The sequence below is a fragment of the Zingiber officinale genome, chromosome 4B (assembly GCF_018446385.1).
Source record: "Zingiber officinale cultivar Zhangliang chromosome 4B, Zo_v1.1, whole genome shotgun sequence".
NCBI classification, from domain to species: Eukaryota; Viridiplantae; Streptophyta; class Magnoliopsida; order Zingiberales; family Zingiberaceae; genus Zingiber; species Zingiber officinale.
The window spans coordinates 6,803,268-6,825,346 of record NC_055993.1 but is presented as its reverse complement, the minus strand read 5'-3'; the positions used below and the strand labels follow the sequence as shown (position 1 = coordinate 6,825,346).

General features: G+C 40.3%; 1 protein-coding gene and 1 pseudogene across 1 annotated transcript; both read left to right on the top strand.

The window, feature by feature from the left end:
• Positions 1 to 6,238: 6,238 nt before the first annotated feature.
• On the top strand, positions 6,239 to 7,842 carry LOC121977346 (UDP-glycosyltransferase 83A1-like). Its single transcript, XM_042529928.1, has 2 exons — positions 6,239 to 6,739; positions 6,805 to 7,842. The coding sequence occupies exons 1-2, from the start codon at positions 6,265 to 6,267 to the stop codon at positions 7,722 to 7,724; spliced, it is 1,395 nt and encodes a 464-aa protein (XP_042385862.1). The 5' UTR covers positions 6,239 to 6,264; the 3' UTR covers positions 7,725 to 7,842.
• Positions 7,843 to 20,632: 12,790 nt separating this feature from the next.
• Positions 20,633 to 22,079, top strand: LOC121978070 (annotated as a pseudogene).

Here is a 22,079-nt window from a genome sequence, read left to right as displayed (position 1 = left end):
ACAAAAAATAGAAAATATTTTCCAAATCAAACGCCCCCTAATTTTTCTAAAGATATAACTTCTGTTTTACATATTGGAAAAAAGATGCAAGAATTTTTGAGCTAAAAATCTACTTGTTAAGCATTCTTTTTAAAATACATTTTTCTATAGAAAATAATTTATTACTACTTATATTAATTTCTTTTATTCATGAAAATTTTATCACTATTTTGAATAAGCATATTTAACCTTACAAAAAATTTTAAACAATTAAAAATAATTTTAAAATTAATTCTTCTAAAACTAGATTTTACTTAGAATAATTTGTAAGTGTTAGTTAATATTTCTATAACTCTTAGAATTTTTTTTATCTCTATTTTTAATGTGATAAAAGAGGAAGATTATTAGATCAAGTGTAGAGGGAGGTACAGTTTTTGTTACATTTTTTTACATATTACTTATTTTAATATTTGCATATTTATTAATTGCATTTCATGTTTATTTATTGTAATTATTTTACTGTTGATCACACCAAAAAGAGAGAGATTATAAGTACCCCGGGTTGGTTTTGATGTGATAAACAAATGCAAGTTAGGCTCTGCGTTACTTGATGCCTTGCGCCTGAGTGTGTAGAAACTTAAGAACACAAGAAGTCAAGTGGAAGATGCAGCGAACAAGAAGGATGACATAGGAAACGAGTTGACGGACTTGATGCATCTAAGGGACAAGAAGTTGTAGAAGAGGACACCGGTTGAGCGAGAAGACCAAGCGCGGCACTTCTGAGGGACAAGAAGTCAATGTAACAACCCAATTTTCCTCATTAGGAGTTCTAAAAGTTCTTAAAAATATTTAGAAATATTTTAGAAATATTCTAGAGATTTTTAGAAATTTTTAGAGTATTTTTACGTAATTTTTGGAGGTCGTTTAGTATTTTTACTAAACGAAGGAAGTTTCGACAAAAAAATATCCAAGCCAAGAATTGAACCCACGACCTTTGACTCAGTCAAAACCCGGCTGACCAGGTGGGCAAACAGATTTTTCTATTTAGAAAAGGTAGCGAATTTATTCAAGATAGTTAACAGAATATTATAAAAGGGATAAGTTGATGTTGGATTTGTCTGTTTAGAAAAGGTAGCAAATTTATTTAAGATAGTTAATAGAATATTATAAAAGGGATAAGTTGATGTTGGATTTGTCTGTTTAGAAAAGGTAGCAAATTTATTTAAGGAGTTAACATAAATATTAAGTTATAAAAAGGGATAAGTTGATGCTCTGTTTTCCCGGGACTTAAACTATTCTCTCCTTCTCTTCTGCGTACGATGGCGGAGCTCGGGCAGAAAACGAAAGGGAGTTAGGGCATCATCTCCGGCGGCCGGCCAAGGTCCTAGAAGCCCTTTTTGTTCAGTTATGAGTCCAAGAAGCAAGGTAAGTGCTTCTCACCTGCAGTAGGAGTAGTTTCGGACCTTTGTTCTTCTTGAATTCGAAGCATGAGAAGTGCTTATAGTGCAGATTTTTAATTAAGCCTATAGTGCAGATTTTAATTAAGCTTATAGTGCAGATTTTTATGTAGGCTTATAGGGCAGATTTTAATTAAGCTTGCAGTGCAGATTTTTAATTAAGCCTATAGTGCAGATTTTAATTAAGCTTATAGTGCAGATTTTAATTAAGCCTATAGTGCAGATTTTTAATTAAGCTTATAGTACAGATTTTTAATTAAGCTTATAGTGCAGATTTTTATTTAAGCTTATAGTGCAGATTTTAATTAAGCCTATAGTGCAGATTTTTAATTAAGCTTATAGTGCAGATTTTTAATTAAGCTTATAGTACAGATTTTTAATTAAGCTTATAGTGTAGATTTTTATTTAAGCTTATAGTGCAAATTTTAATTAAGCCTATAGTGCAGATTTTAATTAAGTTTATAGTGCAGATTTTTATGTAAGCTTATAGTGCAGATCTTAATTAAGCTTGTAGTACAGATTTCTTAGAGCTTAAAATGCAGATTTCTTTAGAGCTTGTAGTGCAGATTTCTTAAGAGCTTATGGTGCAGATTTCTTTAAAGTTTATAGTACAGATTTTTTGTGGAACTTGTAGTGGAGATTTTTGGTGGAATTTATAGTGCAGATTTTTGGTGAAACTTGTAGTGTAGTTTTTAAAGAAAAAGATTATAGTGCAGTTTGGTTAAGTATTATAGTGCAGAATTTATGTTTGCATAGTATGCAGAAATAGTGTAGCATAGAATGAAGAATCTTGATTAGTATAGTATGTAGAATTTTGATTAGCATAGTATGCAAATTTTTGTTTATGCATTTTAAAGTTAGAATTTGTTTAAACATTTTAGTTTTTAAAGAAGTCTTCTTTTATTAGAGGTATTAACAAGTATAAGAAAGATAAAGAAAAGAAAGAAAAAGGCCAAGGCCTTAAGTAGATCCCAAAGTCAAGACTTTAGGGATTTTGGCACACAAGGTGCTTAAAGAAAATGCCAAGGCATTATATATGAGAAGTAATAAAAGATAATAAGTATTTTACTTTATTTAAGAGGCTAGTACCCGACTTCCGAGGTTGTCGTTAAACAAATCCAGGTGTCCAATTCCGAGGTCTTGGCCCTGGTAGACCGAGGTCTGCTCTTTTAGGATTGGTGGCTCGCTACCCCAACCTATTAGGGAACGCGCATAAGATGGTACTACGTCTGGGCCCAAGAAGAAAGTTGATTATTATTTTGAAGTATTAAAGTATAAGTTTTTAAACAAGCGAAATAAGATTCAGAAAGTGTTTAAAATTCAGCAAGATTATGCTAGCATGATTGTATAGATTTGTTTTACACGTTTAGCATTTCAGTATGCTTCTTTTGCTTGTAGATGAGCATGAGTAGTTTTCCTTTTGAGCATTCAGCTTTTAGATTTCAGTATCTTCATATGCATATCGAGATTTTGTGAGTTAGATAGCGCTTACTAAGCATTTTGCTTATAGTTTGCATTTCCTCTTACTGCAGATACAGGAAAAGAAAAGTTTTAGCAAAGGAAGGAGACAAGGAGGTGCGGATGGATGTGTGATGCCTGGACTATAGAAACCTTCGAACCTAGCATAAGAATTTATTAAGATTGTCATTTATTAAGAATGTATTAGATGAGTCATTTAGTCTTCCGCTGCTAATTAATTGTATGTTTTGAGTTCTCTGAGAGTTTTAGGAATTACTATCAACATGTGAACAAGGATAGTTAAGTAAAGGTAGTAGTCCAGTAGCGCTCCGCCCTCGCAGACTAGTAGTGAGGAGGGTGGGGTGTTACAGTCAAGGCAGTAGTATGCTCGAGTAGAAGGAAGATGAGTTAAGGAGCTGATCTACCTAAGGGAATGCACCTTCAATGGGAAGGTGCCTTCCATGAACAGTGTCGAAGGTACCTTCCAGCCTGTTGAAGGTGCCTTCCAATGATCGTTAGATGATAAAAGTTCTCTAATTGAAGGCGCCTTTTAACTTCAAATAAAGTTTTTCAGAGACTATAAAAAAACCCCTAAAGCTAGAAAATAATCAACAACTTGAGTATTAACTTTCCTAGTTATTTATAAGCTGTCAACATGTGTAAAGACTTCTTCGCCTTCAAAGAAGGAATTTTTTAATGGTCTTTACAATGTCTTAGATTAATAACTACCTAGGTTGTAACCAAGTAAAACTTTAGTCTTTTATCTACTTTTTTAAGTTGTTATTTCTTTTATGTTAATTGTTTTTGCTTAATTTAATTATACTAATCTAATCAAGTCAAAGATTGAGAAAGGGTTAAATTTTATTTTATAGATAATTCATCCCCTCTTGCTGGCCACATCTACAACAAAATCTATTTTCTAACATATTATACATTCAAACTTTATTTATATACATTATAACCTAACGAGAAATAAATTTATAATATTATTAAACGCATAAAATTTAACATGCATATAATTTAAATTTAAACTTAATTAAATCCTTAAATAATCTAATACTATCAATAAATAATCACAAGACGTACATAAAGCTGGTGCACAAAGAAGTGTCTTCAAAATGTGTAAGAACACGCCAAACAAAGAAACATACATACAAAACATTATTAATTCAACAATCAAATTAAGGGGTGCACAAATAACATACAATATTTTTGTTAATTTTTATCCAAAAACTAGAGGTCTGCATACATGCATGTCCACTCGATCGCCCAAGCCACACTCACGCCTAGCCACGGAGCCGCTCCGCTAGGGTTGCACTGGCACACAAATAGGGCGGCTACACACGTAAGGTTGTCGAGCCAAGGATGAATAATCGCTATACTAAGGCTGTACGTATGCCCGGCTGCTCGGCCAGGGTTGCATGCGTGCTCGACCACTCAGTCTGTGCTACACTCGCGTCGAACAACCTAGCTAGGGGGCTTGCACTCATGCGGGGAATACTAGGCTAGGGCTGCACAAATGCCCGACTGTTTGGTCAGGGTTGCACAACCGCCCGATCGACTAAGGCTGCATGGTGGGCCGATCGACTAGGGTTGCATGGTTAGCTGGTAGGCCATGTAATATCTCGGAGATTCTGGTTAAATATGATTTAAAAGGTTAGATGGTATTATCCATATCACCAAGGTGCATCATCTTTTTTGGAAGCCCAAACTTAATAATTCCAAAGTTAAACGTGCTTGGCTTGGAGAAATTTGAGGATGGGTGACCTCTTGGGGAGTTTTCCAGGGTGCGTGCGAGTGAGGACAAAAGCACGCTGAAAGGACCTCAGGTGGTATGTGGAGCTAGTCGTCAACCCGATAGGTAATTTTAGTGGTGTGCCCGGTTTGGTTCAGGTGGGGTCTGCCCGGGCCGAGGCGTTACAGATGGTATCAGAGCGACCTTGCGACGTGAGTGCGCCTGTGGCACGAGCACCCAGGGCACCACCTAGCGAGGGAGATTCTGGGATTTGGATTTGTTTGTGGTGTGATTCGTGGTTACACAACGAGGGCGTTGTGTCTTTAAGTGGGGGTGATTGTAATACCCCGATTCTGAGATTCTGGTTAAGTATGGCTTAAAAGGTTAGATGATACTATCCATATCACCAAGGTGCACATTCCTTTTCGAAAATCTAAACTTAAGAACTCCAAAGTTAAGCGTGCTTGGTTTGGAGAAATATGAGGATGGGTGACCTCCTGGAAAGTTTTCCATGGTGCGTGCGAGTGAGAATAAAAGCACGCTGAAAGGACTTCCAGTGGTCTGTGGAGCTAGTCGTCAACCTGATAGGTAATTTTGGTGGCGTGCCTTGTTGGGTTCGGGTGGGGCCTGCCCGGGCCGGGGCGTTACAGGCCAGGGCTACACGATTGGCTACTCGGCCAAGGCTACACAGTTGGCCACCTAGCTAGGGTTGCACGGTTGATTGCCCAGCCATAGTCGCACGCCCGACCACCCACAGCTGCATGGTTAGGTTATGGCCAACCCTGAGGTTGCGGTCGAACTCGCGACCTTGATGCGAGGTCGGAGCTGAGCTCGCATTCGACCAAGGCTGAGAGGTTGGGGATGAGCCTACAGTCACAATCACGAGCAGAAGGCGACGCCCGCCTCGTGAGCCCACACAACCTCGACGAGAGCTCACGGTCTCACTAAAGTTGAAGGGGAGAGGAGAGGTTTACATCACGTCATAAAGGAGATTGCGTCAGAGAGGAGATCTGACTCAGACACGAGAGAATGGGGATCGAAAAGGGAGAGGAGAGAGGGAGAGAGAAAAAAAATTCATGATAGAAAAACCCTAATAATTCTAAATTTATCGATAGATTATACTATTATTTTTCATTAATAACGATCGATATTGCAACATAATATTAATTTTATCGTTAAATTAGTTATCAAAATAATATTTAGTCACTACTTAATGATAGAATATTAAGTGATGAATTAATATTTTATAGCTAATTTAGCACTGAAATAATATTTCATCCCTAATTCATTTTTTTAAGTCTTAAATAAGATAATTAATTTAATCTTATGACATCTGTTGCCAATCTTAGGCAAAATAACAAACTAACTAAAATTTCAGGAGACGACATCAAATCCAAGACAAAAGGCCGGCAGGATCCAAGCGCCAACTGAATGCTTCTAGATTCGATGACGACATTGTACGTCTGCAACAAGAACAAGAAGCATCAGCATAGCGTTAGGGTTGCCAATGCAGATTTCACAAGATCCAGATTAACCTGTTTGAAACACTCCAGTATAAGTATGTCAGACAAGGTTATTTTGTAACGTGTAAGAAACCACGGGAAAAGAAAGTAACTGGAATTTTAGCAGAGCTGAATGGGTTTGCCACATGTTCTCGCTGTGCCTTACCCTGCTCAAGGCCATGTCATTCCCCTCATGGAGCTCTGCCACTGCTTGGTAGATCACGGCTTCAAGGTCACCTTCATCAATACCGAATTCAACCACAAGCGCGTCCTCACCGCGTTGTCTGCGGGGAGCACCATGGAGCAGATCGCTCTGGTCACAGTCCCCGACGGATTAGGGCCGGAGGAAGACCGGAACGATCTCGCGAGGCTCACGGAAGCATTCATGAACGTGATGCCGCGGTGCTTGGAGGAACTAATCGAGAAGAGCAGAGAAACAGAGGATCCGATGACTTGCATGTTGGTGGACTATAGCATGGGATGGGCGCTCGAGGTTGGCCGGAAGAAGAGTCTCCAGTCAGTCGCGTTCTGGCCGGCGGCGGCCCAGATGCTGGCCATTTTGCTGAGCGTTCCGGAGTTGGTTTCGAGAGGCGTCATCGATGGCGATGGTAACTAATTATGATTCCAAATAGTTTCCATCCTACAAAAGTAACGGCGGTTTCTATTTTTACAGGCTCGCCAATCTCAGAACATGAGACGTTCCAGCTCGGCCCCGGCATGCCATTCATCAACGCTTCCCACTTTATATGGAACCTAATTGGAGGTGGCAGAACCAAAGAAATAATCTTTAACTGTATCCTCAACAGCAACAGGGTCATCGACGTCGCGGAGTTCATCATCTGCAACTCCTTCAAAGAGATCGAAGAGCCAACCTTCTGCTACAATCCAAAGATTCTTCCCATCGGGCCGCTGCTTACTGGCCTGCGGCCGAGCCGCGCAGTGGGGTACTTCTGGCCGGAGGACGCGGCCTGTTTGTCGTGGCTCGACGAGCAGCAGCAGGGTTCCGTCGTCTACGTGGCTTTCGGGAGCTTCACCATCTTCGACTGCCGCCAGTTCCAGGAGTTCGCGCTTGGGCTGGAGGCGACCGGCCGACCGTTCTTGTGGGTGGTCCGGCCCGATCTCACCCGCGACACTGCCGATGCTTATCCGGATGGATTCAAAGAGCGTGTCGGAAACAGAGGGAGGATTGTGGCTTGGGCACCGCAACAGAAGGTGCTGGCTCACCCTTCTGTGGCTTGCTTCGTGTCTCACTGCGGTTGGAACTCCACCATGGAAGGCGTCAGGAACGGGAAGCTCTTCCTCTGTTGGCCATATTTTGCGGACCAATTCCTGAACCAGAGCTACATTTGTGACGATTGGAAGGTGGGTCTGCGCTTGACGCCTGACGAGAGTGGGATCGTTAAGCGGGAACAGATCAAATCCAAGGTAGAAGAGTTGCTTCCAAACGAGGAAATGACAGCAAGAGCATCGACGTTGAAGGAGACCGCTCAAAAGAACATTAAAGAAGGAGGCGCTTCGTTCGAGAATCTGAAAACCTTTATCGATGCTATCAAGGCACAGCACAGTAATTTGAAGAACAAATTAAGTGTTTGATATCTTCTCGCATGCCTGATTTGAAGAACAAAATTGAATAAACTCCCAGATTTGATCGATGGTTTCTCATAGATAATGACGTCATTCTGGGCGTTGGTGTTGCCGAGGATTTGCCTCAGAAAAGCAGGATTCAATTTTTGTCTAGGAAGGCCGCTTCACCATGGAGGATGATTTTACTTTTTGCCATCTGACATTAGGGGTGACTGGGTGTAGCATATTTCAAAACTACCTAATGTTGGTCGTCATCTACAATTGATACAATAATTTAATTAATTTTAAAATATAAATAAAATAAAAAATATATGAATATTAATTTTTTGAAAATATAGAATAAAACTATTTAATAATCAATATATACATTCAAAAGTATAGAGTAAAAACATTATTGAAGTTGTGATATTCAATTCTTCTTAAAATCAAACATTTTGGATGGTCAAGTAATTGGTCAATGAACGGGAAAAGATTGTAAGATTCTCGAGAAGACGCCAACAAGGAAGACGGACGAATTTGAGGCTCACAAAGAAAGTGGTTAGAATGACACTAGGAGGTATCCTGACGTAGCCACCCGATACTCAAGTCAGCGAAAGTCTACGAGAATTAGAAGAAAACATGAAGAAAGGTCAGAGTTCAAGGACTCATGTGTGTATATCTACGTTTGCGAGAGCGAGCGACCCTTTAAAGAGCGTAAATGTGCACATTCTTCGAAATATACAAACTATTCATCACGTGTTCCATGATGCCCGGCATGTGTGCTTATTTTACCCATGTGCCCTGGCATGCACCCTACCGTTCTCCACATTTTATAGAATGGTCCCATGAATGAAACGGTCATATCATGCTCCGCGAGATGCGCACTATCGTTTCTCCATGGCTTCTGGGAGAAATGATTCCATGAATAAAGCAATCATGTCGATCTCTTATCCGCACCCCCTCCCCCCACCACGCTTTTCAACGGGCCACATAGGGTGTGGACCCAAGCCATGTGTGGATGAGGAGACGATCTCAGCAACTAAGACCTGGTCAGGGAGGAGGTTGCCGACTGGGACCAAGTCAAAGAGGAGGTTGGCGCCTAAGGCTGAGTTGAAGAGGAGGTTGGTGACTGAGACTGAGTTAGAGAGGAGGTCGATGACTGAGGTTGTGTCAGAAAGGATGTCGATTCCCTGAGACCAAGTCAGAGAGGAGGTCAGCCACTGAGCTGAATCGAAGATGAGGTCGGTGTTTGATGTCGAGTCGAGGATGATATCGAAGGTTGAGGCTCAGTTGTAAATAATCGACTTGTCCATAGCGAACTCAATTCCTTGGGATAAATGTACTGAAATGGTTCGACTAGACCCGAGTCTCTTCTAGGCCAAGTCTGGTACCCTAAGATCATGTCTCACGCGCCTTGACTTTGACTAATAGCTCAACATAACTCTTGACCACATGGGGCTGATGAGAGTTGCAAGCTTCCACTACATCACAAGCCTTCCTAACTAGTCTAGTTAAATGAGGCATTGTTTAATTAACTAGATTACATTGAGTTGGCATCTACCTACCAGGTTTGCTATTCAGAGTGTTGTGCTGAGGTGTTGGTGCTTCACTAGAATAACTAGTTTGGTTCTTGTCGTTGGTCCTTGTCACATTTAATGAATGTAATAGGTGAGATCGCGTATCACCCTCATGATTGGTGCACTTTATCATTACATTAATTACCAACATGTGATATCCATCTCGAGCCACGCACACATCTAGGCACATTGATGGCCAAGGGATGTGCGACAAACATCGACTTGACAATTGGATCTAACGAAGGAGTCATGTTGTTGTCTCTTCCACTCTTGCATCCAACGGTTGCACTTGAATTGTCAGAAGGCCAAGTAGTCGGGTGGTCGTTCATAGTCACTGCAATGATCCAACAACCCAATCTGACGATTAAGAAGAGATCATGTTCCCCCTAATCGTTCCATTCAATGGTTCAAAGAGGAGACGTGATAATTCATTAAGCAGTCGCCGAAGTATATTAGGATTTAGGAGACCAACACTGCTAGCATTCGCCTTTTCGAGTACCAAAGTTTGTGTCTCCATCTCCCCCTTTGTCTCATTGTTCCGGTGAATCAATAAGTTTGTAACACTCTTCATCAGTCTATATTATCTTTTTGCATTTTCTCCTCTCTTCTTTCTTCTTTTTCTTCTTCTTTTTCTTTTTGAACACATGGCTACCAGTGAACCGTCTGTCTCTTAGTATGAGACCTAGTAGTCATGCATGGTATACCAAGGAGGTAGAATCTTCTCTCCGGTTACAGTTTGGCATTCCTTTTGATCACCAGATTAGGGTTCCGGTACAAGAGCATCAGTCACATGAGCCATGCCAGGTTACATAATCCGCTTCCATTACCAATTGGCAGGTGGCCTACGATTTCCCATCCCATCCTTTCTCAAAGATCTGGCCACCTATTTCCACGTCTCTCTATCTCACTTCGCCTTGAACTCCTTCAGTCATATATGTGGTGCATTCATTATTCTTCGACTGCACCAAGTTCCACTTGACCTTGTCATCTTTCACTATCTTTTTTATCCCAAGCGAGGGAGTCTGGGGTCATCTACTTTGTGTAGGATCGAAAAGAATTTTAGATATCTCCACAATGATATGATATTGTCCACTTTGGGCCTAAGCCCTCATGGTTTTGCTCTTGGGTTCTACCCAAAAGGCCTCATGCCAATGTAGATATCTTTCTCTTTTATAAACCCATGATTTTTCCCATGTGTTTTCAATGTGGGACTATGTTTACTTCCTTGCAACACCAACAATCCCCCCCCCAAACAAAGGACCACAGGCTTCTTATGTCCGATCCTCGACCCACTAGGTTTTCCTGCCCCTCGGTCCACCCGACCTACTAGGACTTCCTTGCCTAGCCACAACTAAGACTTCCTGCCCGGTGTCTGGTTCTCTTGATCCGAACATAGGAGCCCCCACTTTCTTTGTTCAAGGTCAATATTGTACCCACATGGCTCAATCAGACCATAGCTCTTGTGCACAGTCGGCAGTTAAACCGTCTGGCAGTCCGGACTCTGATACCAATTGTAGGATCGAAAAGAATTTTAGATATCTCCACAATGGTATGATATTGTCCACTTTGGGCCTAAGCCCTCATGATTTTTCTCTTGGGTTCTACCCAAAAGATCTCATGTCAATGGAGATATCTTTCTCTTTTATAAACCCATGATCTTTTCCATGTGTTTTCAATGTAGGACTATATTTGCAATCTTGCAATACCAACACTTTGCAGCTAGGTCAAAGTGTAACTTCCTCGGCGAGTACCCAACCTCGTACAAGGGGTGGAAGAGTTGTTTTGTCTTTGTCAAGACACAACATCTGTGCACCTAGCTGACTGCCTAGCGGGCCAATCCGCAGCCTCAACCACCTCTCGGATAGTACAAATTGGAGTGGGCATACTTGGTGGTGACCAAGATCCTAGCGGGACTCAAATTTGACATTAATGAGCTAGTGGAGGATGAAGTCTTACTTTACTGAACTGGGTTGAGCTTGAATGCAATCATTCTAGAGGAATGATTGCGTAAGGTGTTGTTTATGTTAAGTTTTCCCTAACATTGACTAACTTTTCTTCTCCTCACAAATCAAGTCATGTTGAGTGTGTCAGTTATCAAGACCCTAAAGTGGGATCTGACATCGGTTGAAGGCCTGTGGGACTCAAAGGATTCGGTCGAGGGCTCGTCAGACCTGTTAGCCCCCCAATGATCAATGGTAGTCGAGTCTTCGGCTGTCACAGTTGGATCATCCACTGCAGTGGGTGATTCTTCCACAGTGGCTGCCAATTTTGAGCCGTCCACCACTATACCACAGATCCCAACAATTGAAGTGGAGGAGTTAGCAAAGGTGATCGAGACTAGGTCCTTGAGGCTGAGATAGAGGCTATCGAGGTGGCAGCCAAGGTCGAGGTGGAGATCGAACCCTAAAAGTGGAATTGGGTACTGAAGCAACCTCCTGCTCAGAGCGAGGTCTGCCTGACTCCCAGCCTTAATGAGATGGGGTAGTCGTAACCAAGAAAATAAGTGAACCCTTTCGCGGGGCTCTCCTAGTGGTGCTCCCTTTAAGGAGTTTTGCCCCTAAGGCCTGAACGAAAAGTCGACATGAGGGCTACATTGTACTAGACTATCTCAAGGACAAGGTCTGGCTTTAGCAGCCCCCTCCTTGCTCTCCCTAGGCTGACTTTGAGGAGAGGGTGGATCGATCAAGGCATTTTATGGAGAGGCTTCAGCGGCACAAGACTAAAATCCTATCGAACATTGAGCTGGAACACTTGAGCAAGGTCCTCAATGCTTCCATTGCAAAGGTATGACCCTTGTTAGTGTTAATTTCTCTGGCAAGTATTATGACTAACCTTTCATGTTCTCGCAACCCTAGAAGAAGCATCACAAACTCCACTATCGATTGCCCATCCATGTCAGGTGGTATCGATAGATGGAAGCACAGATGGCCGAGTTAGAGGATTAGTTGGCTCGACCATCTCAAGAGGTGGGCGAGGCCCAAGCGGCGGTGGCCACTGATAGAGCCACAATAGAGAAGGCCCTAACTGAGGCTGAGGCAGGAAAGACTGAATTGGAGAAACTGCGTTGGGAGACTGATGGGAGAAAATCATAAGTGTATGGCTGTCATCAAGTAATAAAAAAATCTATCCCACGGGGATAGTAAAATTAAGTACCAGTCGAAGTTGCAAAGTAAGTTATCTAAACAATCACAAATCGCAAGAGTTGAGAAAGAAAGGAAACGAATCAAGAACATAAGAAGTCATGAGAGAAATATGAATTTGGGGAAACAATTCTAGGATTTCAGTTTCGCTATGATAATTGTTGACACCCTAAAGACTATTTACCGTTTTACCACAATGTTTATATGCATATAGGTGGTCTATCCCGAGGTACCAGTATAGATTTTTTGAAATATACCGACATGACTACCCAAATGTGATGCCCACTTTTAAGGTAGTCTTACTAAAACGACCTCTTTCTTAGGGAGGCTCTTGTCATGATGCCCCACGTCCCATGGGGTATGAAGATGCACAATGGCATAATCATGTATGCACAATAAAGTTGGATCATGGATAAACAAATCATGCGATAAAAAATGAATAAATATATAAAAATAGTGTCAACAATACATTGAACTACTCTCTCGTCCTAGAATTAAGTGTTTTACTCCATAGAGATGGAATTACAATCTAGAGACGAAGAAGAAGACATCTAACACCGGGCATGATAGCGAGTATCATGTGGGCTAATAAGAAGAGGGGGGATGGGGATTGAGGAGAATACAAGAAGTGAAACCGTCGAAAATAAAGAAAAATTCATCATTCTCTAAGTTTTACCAAAAGGGACAACTATATTCAATATGAAGGATGATTTCTCAAACAACTAAACACATGTTTATATAGACTTTGAACCCTATCCAAATAAAGGAAATAAATCTTAATATATAGAATACAATTCCTAACTCATAAAGAATGAAAAGAAATTTTAAAAGGAAAGAAAAATTATAAACAGACTCACAATCCTAAACAGGCTCAAAATATAAAAAAAAATATAAAGATAGAAATTATCAAAAATATCTAAAATACTAAAACACCCAAAAAATACTAAAAGAATAAAATTACTAATAATAATAATAATCTCCAGATCTTCCTACATTGATCACCCCAAGTTTAAAAAAAAAATCATCCTTGAGTTTAGAGTAGTTTTAAGTGGTAGCCCAGGAGTAACATCATTTGGCATTAAATTGACAAAATCCACTAGCAATTACTGAATTTTGGTAATCCTCGTCGATCTGTCGATGAGCATGACATTGTGGACGCTACTCTTGTCCATCTTCACATCCCTCAAGCACTTCTCCTTTAGGGGTTTCCTTCTTATTCTAATGTTTAACCTCCTTCACAACTTCATTTGGCATCCGCACTTTACTTATGTTGCCCACAGTGTTGTCATCTAGAACTTGATTGATCGCATTGTCTCCCTTTAGAATCCTCAGCACCTTGGGCATGTTAGGCCTTGACTGTGACTCTAGGTTGAGGCACAATGAGGCACGCATGCCATTTCTCGGAGCTCCTTCCTGAAGAAATGACATTGGTCTCACTCTAAATGTCAATCAAATAAGCAGTCGATTGCTACAGTCTGATCATCATTTGATGCAACCGAGAGGAGCGGCCTCACCCACTTGACCAGGAACTGCTGCCCTTGGGAAGATTGGTGCCCAAGGCTTTTCGGCCAAGCTCGAGTAGCACCACTCCAAATGCATACATGTCAGATTTGTCAATAACGATCCTGTGCTCTATGAACTCGAGAGCAAGATAGCCAAAAGATTTAGGGAGGTTGGTGTTTACTAATAGAGATGCCTCCCTTTATCGCGTTGTCGTCTGAAGTCCCTCAACAATGGTCCAAAGTCATTCATGAGTAGAATATTGTTGGGTCGCGGGTCTTTATAGACGACCAAACCCACCCTAAAATCCTCGTGCAAATATCTAAACTCTCATGCAACTCCCACTCAATCTTCATCCTTACAAGCCAACCCAATGGAGTCTGGACTTCCCCATAGAGATGGTGGTCGAGAGAGCCATTGCAAATGTACTCAAACACCAATTCCCTCCTCTATGCTGAAACCCACTAGCATTACCACATTATGGTGTTGCGCTTGGCTGACCACCTCCAACTCCTTGCAGAACTCCTCATCGGGCGGTTGATCCTTGAGATATTAGACGACCACAATGTGCATATCCTCGAACACATCTCCGTTGGCGTACTCGTTGGCACCCTTTGCTACTAAGGTCATGTCGACGAAGCCACTGGTGGCAACCTCTAGCTTGCAATAAGATAACCACTACAAGGGCTTATTGAATATGGGGGTTTTGTGGCGGTAGAGTGAACGGGGGGTGGACAAGGAGGCACTGAGCAAGGATACAACCTCCTTAATGTTGGAATTGTAGTGTGTGCAGTTGGTGGGGTTAGAGTTGTCGCATTATATGGTGGTGGAACTAGACTGCGACATTAGCAAGGAGACAGTTTCTAAGCATGTGTATTTGATATTGGCTTCTTACTTGATTTTAACAAGAGGAGATGATATGGAGAAGCTGCTTCGGCTGATGATTGGATTGAGGAATCCAATAGACTCGATGATGCGCAGTTGCAACAATTGAGGATGGAGAACTCCCTTCGCTGGAATTACTAATTGACTCCGACGTGTCCTCGCCATCCAAACCCACATCCTTTATCGACATCAACCTTCCATCATGGAGCTTCTCGAATAGAGGGTTATGCTTGCAAACAAAGAATGAAGACTTCATTTTGGCTGAAGGCATTGTCGTCGTGCTGGCTGTCTGGTGCTAACAGTAGATCTCAATGGCACTTTCTATAGGATAGATGCACTAGAGGGGGTGAATAGCACTGGTGGCTTTTCAATTTTTCGTAAATCAATTTAGAGTAAACACAGTGGAAAGTAAAGTAAAGAAAAGAAAAGAAATTACTAATAGTACTTTTCTTTTACTTGATTCGGAGCCTGTGACAACTCCTACTCTAAAGCCCGCAATCAACCATCACTTTTATTGGACAATTCACTAGCAATTCGGTAATTACAAGTACAAAGACAAGTAAAAAGATATAATTGTTTAAGTTCTAGAAACAAAAATTATACTTACAACTTAAGGATTCGAGTTGCGAGATTTCGATCGTCAGAGAAGTGATTTGGCATTGCAGAGTCATTTCTGGAGCAATGCGCAAGATAGAAAGTTGTTCGAATTTGTATGTTTAAGGTGTTAGTTGAACCCTCCTTTTATAGCCCCATCTGGACAACTAGACTCCTCCCCGGGTGCCCCCACTGGGCTGACGTGGAATGCTCTCGTCGAAACTTCATTGAGTAAATTTTATCCATCTCTGAGTTCCCGGACCAGTCCGAGTGCCTGGACTATTGATGTAGATTAGCTAGTTGAAGCATGCCACTACAGCCTGTGGATGAAATTTGCCCAGTCCGGATGCTTGGACCATCTAGGTGCCCTCGGTGATAAAGGTTGGCCACCCGCTGCACTCCCTATAAGCAATTGACCGGGGCCCCTAGAGCAACTCTAGGTGCCTGAATGTCCGGGAGCCAGGACAAGCTCTAGGCGCTTGGAGCCCTTTTTCCAGGCTTTTATTTTCTTCAACAAAGTTAGTCCAACAAGCAATAATATATAAAGCAAGGTAATATTTGATAGTCTTTAGATTGTCATGTTCTGATTCTTAGTTTTGCTGAAACTCTAGGTCAGATTGACACCTACTGTTCCCTCTATGGGAAACACGTCCTTACCTACTCCTTTCAAGAGAGTTTACCTTCTCTCCAAACCAATCCTCCAGATCGTTTGGACTTTTGTTCAACATTCGAGACCTCAGAACTTTTCACTGGATGCTTGAACCCTAACCCATTCAATCATCCGCCTGGTGTTTGCGACCCCAATGACTTTCACCTAGTATTCTCGACCCTAGGTTTTTGCCTGATGTCCTTGACCTGCTAAGACTTTGCCCAGTCCCACGGACCAGGACTTTATTGCTTAGTATCAACTAGGATTTTCTACCTGCCTAGTGTCGACTAGGACTTCTTTGCCTATCCTTAGCTAGAACTTTCACCTTGCCTAAGATCACTTAGGACTTTCCTACACAGTTAATTAGAGTTGTTAGATCATAACATAGCTTAACTTTGAACCTTTGCAAAATATCAAAATACAAGTTTGACTAGGTAGTGCTTCCAGCTTCAACAATCTCCCACTTTTTATTTTATGGCCATCTAGTTTAAAGTTAAGTAAAAACATTCAAAATAATAAAGTAAGATACATAGAACAAAAAATAAGTAAGCATTTAAGTAACATTTTTTAAGGAAAAAGTAAATATAAATGTTACTCACTATCCCTTAAATTTTACTCCTCCTCAATTAAAAACTTTATACTTTACTTTTAATACTTTTTCTCCTCCTTTGACATATATCAAAAAATACTAAGAAGAGAGAAAAGTTGTTAACTCATAAAAATAGTACTTAAATTTGAAAAACTAACTTTCAATCTTACTCCAAAAAATTTAACATTAAGCCCCCCCTGAAAAGTATCACTTAACTTTATTTTTTAAAAAAAATACTTAACGTTTATTCTTTTATTTTAAAAAAAATTTAGCTTTGAAAAGAATTTCTTTCAGCAATACTTAGCTAACTCTGCATGTAAGTTAGAAAAATCTCTTGTTATTTGAACAGAGCGAGGATTCAATATTAATTAAGCAAATATAACATTTAAGAAGAACAACTTAAAAGGAAATAAGTAAGAAAGCTACAGTGTTTTACTTTGTTACAACTTAGTTGATATTAATCTAAGGCAGATAAAAGGTTACTAAAATTCTCCTTCGTTGAAGGCGGAGAAGCCTCTTACACTCTTTGATAACTTAAAATAATATTAGGAATTGAATACCAGAGTTGTGTTCGAACTAAGTGAACCAGGGATCTATTTATAGTGCTCTGGTCAAGTTTATCCATTGCTGACGTAGTGAACTCTGAGTGCCTGGATGGTGATCTGGGCACCTCCAGCAAGGCAAATTCTATCTCAACACAATGGCATCGCAACGACTTGAAGATAGAATTTTTTCATGTTCGGACACCTGGACTGTTGCTGGCGTGGATCCGAAGAGTAATCTACTATGACGAGCTGCATGTTTGGCAACCTAGTGGTCCAGGCGCTGAGACCAGTCAACCAAGTGCTGACTCATTCGGTGCATTCTTCGGCCGCTGGCTTCTTCTTCGTTCACTTGGGTAATTCTTCAGCCTTCCAGAGTTGAACTCACCATAACCCAACTTCGGCCTTCTTCTTGAGCAGTCTTCTGTTCTGGCTTCTCGTCCCTCGAAAGCACCGCACACGTCCTTCTTGCTCCACCAGTGTGCTCTTCCACATCTTCTCGTACCTCAGATACACCGAGCCTGTTGACTCGATTCCATGTCGTCCTTTCGTTCGTCGTGTCTTTTGCTCGGCTTCTTATGTTCCTAAGTCCCTATACACTCAAACGCAAGTCATCAAATACGCAGACCTAACTTAACTTGGTTGACCACATCAAAATCAACTCGGGCTACTTACAATCTCTCTCTTTTTGATATGCATCAATACAAGTTAAAGCTATAATAAAATAAACATAGAATTTATTTGAAAAAAAAAAATTAACAATTTAAAACACCCCCCTCCCTTCATTTCTCCTTCTTTGATCATATAAAAAAATAGGGGTTAATTTCTGAAAAAAAATCTAAAAAAAAATTCTAAGGGTGATAAAACAATGCCCAAAGAAAATTTTCCAAGATTTTATTTATGAATATTCGAATTTCTAAGAATTAAAGGCCAGATTTATCAAAATAATTTAAAATTGTTTTAAAAATTATAAAAATTATTTTGATGGTCAAACTAAAACAGAAAGATCATAATTAAAATTTTGACAATAAATAACTATTTAGTTTGACCAGTAGTAGTTATTTAATTAGAAAGACTAATTTTTAAAGTTAAATGTATAAAAAATAAAATCTAATACCTAAATATTATGATAATTTTTCATAATATAGAGAATTTAATGTTCATCCATAGAAAAGTTAAATTTGTCAAAAATACATTCTAGATAATTTATAATTATAAAAGGATTATTTTTGTCCAAAAAATTTACAATAATTCATATAACAACCAAACAATTTCAAAATTTTGTATGCTAACAAATAAAATTTTTATTTTTTCACAGATAATAATTTGAATAGAAAATCTAACCAAAGGTTGATGAAATAATTAATTTTATAAAAAAAATAAATTGAGCAAATTAATTTTCTACCATGAATATGAAATTAATTTATTAAGCAAGCATGACTTTAATATCCAAAATAAATTATTTTCATTGTATTAACTAATTATTTTCTAGAAATTAATTTTCTATCTACTTTTATAATTTGACCTTATGATTTTATAAATACCAATTAAACCTTCGATAATATTTAAAATTTCTTTCTAGAGCATGTAAGAAATTTGAATATGTAAAGTTACTTTTGATTTTAATTTTTCTATCTCCTTTTTTAGTTGCTCATTTTCAATTTTAATTTTATTAAATTGGTTTAACAAGCATAATCTTTTTTGATTTGATATATCTAGTCTTATTTTTGCAAAGAGGTTTAGAACACTTATCATATCTAATCTAAAGCTAGAGTTGGAATCTCCCCCTTCAGCGTTGTTGTCTTTTGATAAATCTCCTCCTTCATCCATACTCATCTCAGATAAGCTTTCTTTGTTGTCTTTAGGTAGGTATTCAACTATTAATATTTCTTTAGCAATCTCTTTGATCTTGGAGTCTTCTGAAGATGAGTCAATATCCATCGAAGAGTTAGATTCAACTTCTTTTGGTTCTTTGTGGAGTTCTAGAGGCATATCCCAGAGAGCTTTGGCGGATGTATATGTGTCGATTCTGTCATGTGCTTTGATCAGTAATACACTTATAAGATGAAATTCAGCCTTATCGTTTGCCATATACTTGTCACGATGCTTTTTGGTCCAGAGGTGTTCTTCGAGTTCTTCTTCGTTCTTGTTCTTTGGTGCTTCAAAACCATATTTCATTATTAATAAAATATTAAAATATGTCTTAAAGAATATCTCCATTCGTCACTTCTAGAACATGAACTCCCCCTCAAACAATGGTGGATAGATGCTAGATTCGGCCATCGTCTCGTTGCTTCAGTTGACGGTTAGCCCTTCTGAGGTGATTGGGCTCTGATACCAACTGTTGGTACTGTGAGGCCGGTTAGAGGGGGCATGAACAACTCTGCAAGTAAGTTAAAAAAATCTCTTGCTATTTGAACAGCGCAAGAATTCAATATTAATTAAGCAAATATAACATTTAAGAAGAACAACTTAAAAGGAAATAAGTAAGAAGGCTACAGTATTTTATTTGGTTACAACCTAGGTAGTTGTTAATTTAAGGTAGATAAAAGCTCACTAAAATTTTCCTTCATTGAAGGTGGAATATCCTCTTACACTCTTTGACATCTTAAAGGTTATAATTCTATCCCTTTTTCTAACTACTCTTACAACTTCATCCTTTAACGAATTATCTACAATAATACTCACTCCATTTCTTACTTTACTTTTTCCAGTGTATCATAACTTAAAACCCGAGTTCTCTATCATCTTTATATTTTCGCCTACCCATTTTGTCTCTTGTACACACAAAATATTAATTCTTCTCCTAATCATCGTATTTACTACCTCCATTGATTTACCAATGAAAGTTCCTATGTTTCATGTTCCAAATCTTAGATTATTAGTTTTCCTATCATATTTATTTTTATCCAACCTATGGTGTGAGAACTCTTACATATTTAACACTACACTTAAGTTCTCATGGAGATATAGTGACAACAAATTCCATCTCTAACACTGTATTTTTTTAGTGTAAATGGGACGCACAAATATTGGACTTTTGGACTACCCACCTCACGCACTTTCCGATTTACCTGATGGTCAATTGAAAACTTTCGTAGGACTTGATCAGTCATCCCAAGACTAGTCCATGAGATAAATTGTGTTTATTTTTTTTACTTCGATTCAATATTTGTCACACTATAACTCAAATTACTTATATAATTAACATATTTGCCATGCTTTAATCAAATTTCGTACTTTTATACGAACTTAATTTTCATATTGTCATATTTGTCATGCTATAACTCAAATAACTTTTATAATTACAATAGTCGTATATTATATTTGTCATAGTTCTTTCTATAAATTCTATTATACTGCACTGGTAAAATTAAGTAGTTATATTCTTTTTTTGTTTATTCTCTTTTCTTCTTCCTCTCTTGTGGCAAAGAGACGAAGAAGAAAAGAGAATAAATCTGAATGGGCTTGCCACACGTTCTCGCTCTGCCATTCCCTGCTCAAGGCCATGTCATTCCCTTCATGGAGCTCTGCCACTGCTTAGTAGATCACGGCTTCAAGGTCACCTTCGTCAATACCGAATTCAACCACAAGCGTCTGCTAACCGCGTTGTCCGCGGAGAGCACCGTGGAACAGATCGCTCTGGTAACGGTCCCCGATGGATTAGGGCCGGAAGAAGACCGTAACGATCTCGCGAGGCTCGCGGAAGCATTCATGAAGGTAATGCCGCGGTGCTTGGAGGAACTAATCGAGAAGAGCAACGAAACAGAGGATCCGATGACTTGCATGTTGGTGGATGCGAACATGGGATGGGCGCTGGAGGTTGGTTGTAAGAAGGGTCTCCGGCCAGCCTCTTTCTGGCCGGCGGCAGCCCAGGTACTTGCGACTTTGCTGAGCATTCCGGAGTTGATTTCGAGAGGCGTCATCGATGCTGATGGTAATTGATTTTGTTTTTGTTTTTGTTTTTGTTTTGGTCTGATGATTGTGATTAATTAATGAGACGCCAAAGTTTTCATGATGCAAAAGTAACATGCGGTTTCTGTTTTTACAGGCACACAGATCTCAGAACACGAGACGTTCCAGCTCGGTCCCGGCATGCCATTCATCAACTCGTCCCACTTGGTATGGAACCTAATTGGAGATGGCAGAACCAGAAAGCTAATCTTCAACTACGTCAACAACAACAGGGTCATCGACGTCGCGGAGTTCATCCTCTGCAACTCCTTCAAAGAGATCGAAGAGCCAACCTTCCGCTACAATCCAAAGATTCTTCCCATCGGGCCGTTGCTCACCGGCCTCCGGCCGCGCCGCGCCGGCCTGCTTGTCGTGGCTGGACGAGCAGCAGCCGGGTTCCGTCGTCTACGTGGCCTTCGGGAGCTTCACCATCTTCGACCGCCTCCAGTTCCAGGAGTTCGCGCTCGGGCTGGAGGCGACTGGACGACCGTTCTTGTGGGTGGTCCGGCCCGACCTCATCAGCGACTCTGCCGATGCTTATCCAGATGGATTCAAAGAGCGTGTCGGAGAAAGAGGGAGGGTTGTGGCTTGGGCACCTCAACAGAAGGTGCTGGCTCACCCTTCTGTCGCTTGCTTCGTGTCTCACTGCGGTTGGAACTCCACCATGGAAGGCGTCAGGAACGGGAAGCTCTTCCTCTGTTGGCCGTATTTTGGGGACCAATTCCTGAACCAGAGCTACATTTGTGACGATTGGAAGGTGGGTCTGCGCATGACGCCTGACGAGAGTGGGATCGTTAAGCGGGAACAGGTGAAATCCAAGGTAGAAGAGTTGCTTTCGAACGAGGAGATGAGAGCAAGGGCATCGATGTTGAAGGAGAATGCCCAGCAGAACATTAACGAAGGAGGCGCTTCGCTGGAGAATCTTAAGACCTTTATGGATGCTTTCAAGCCATAG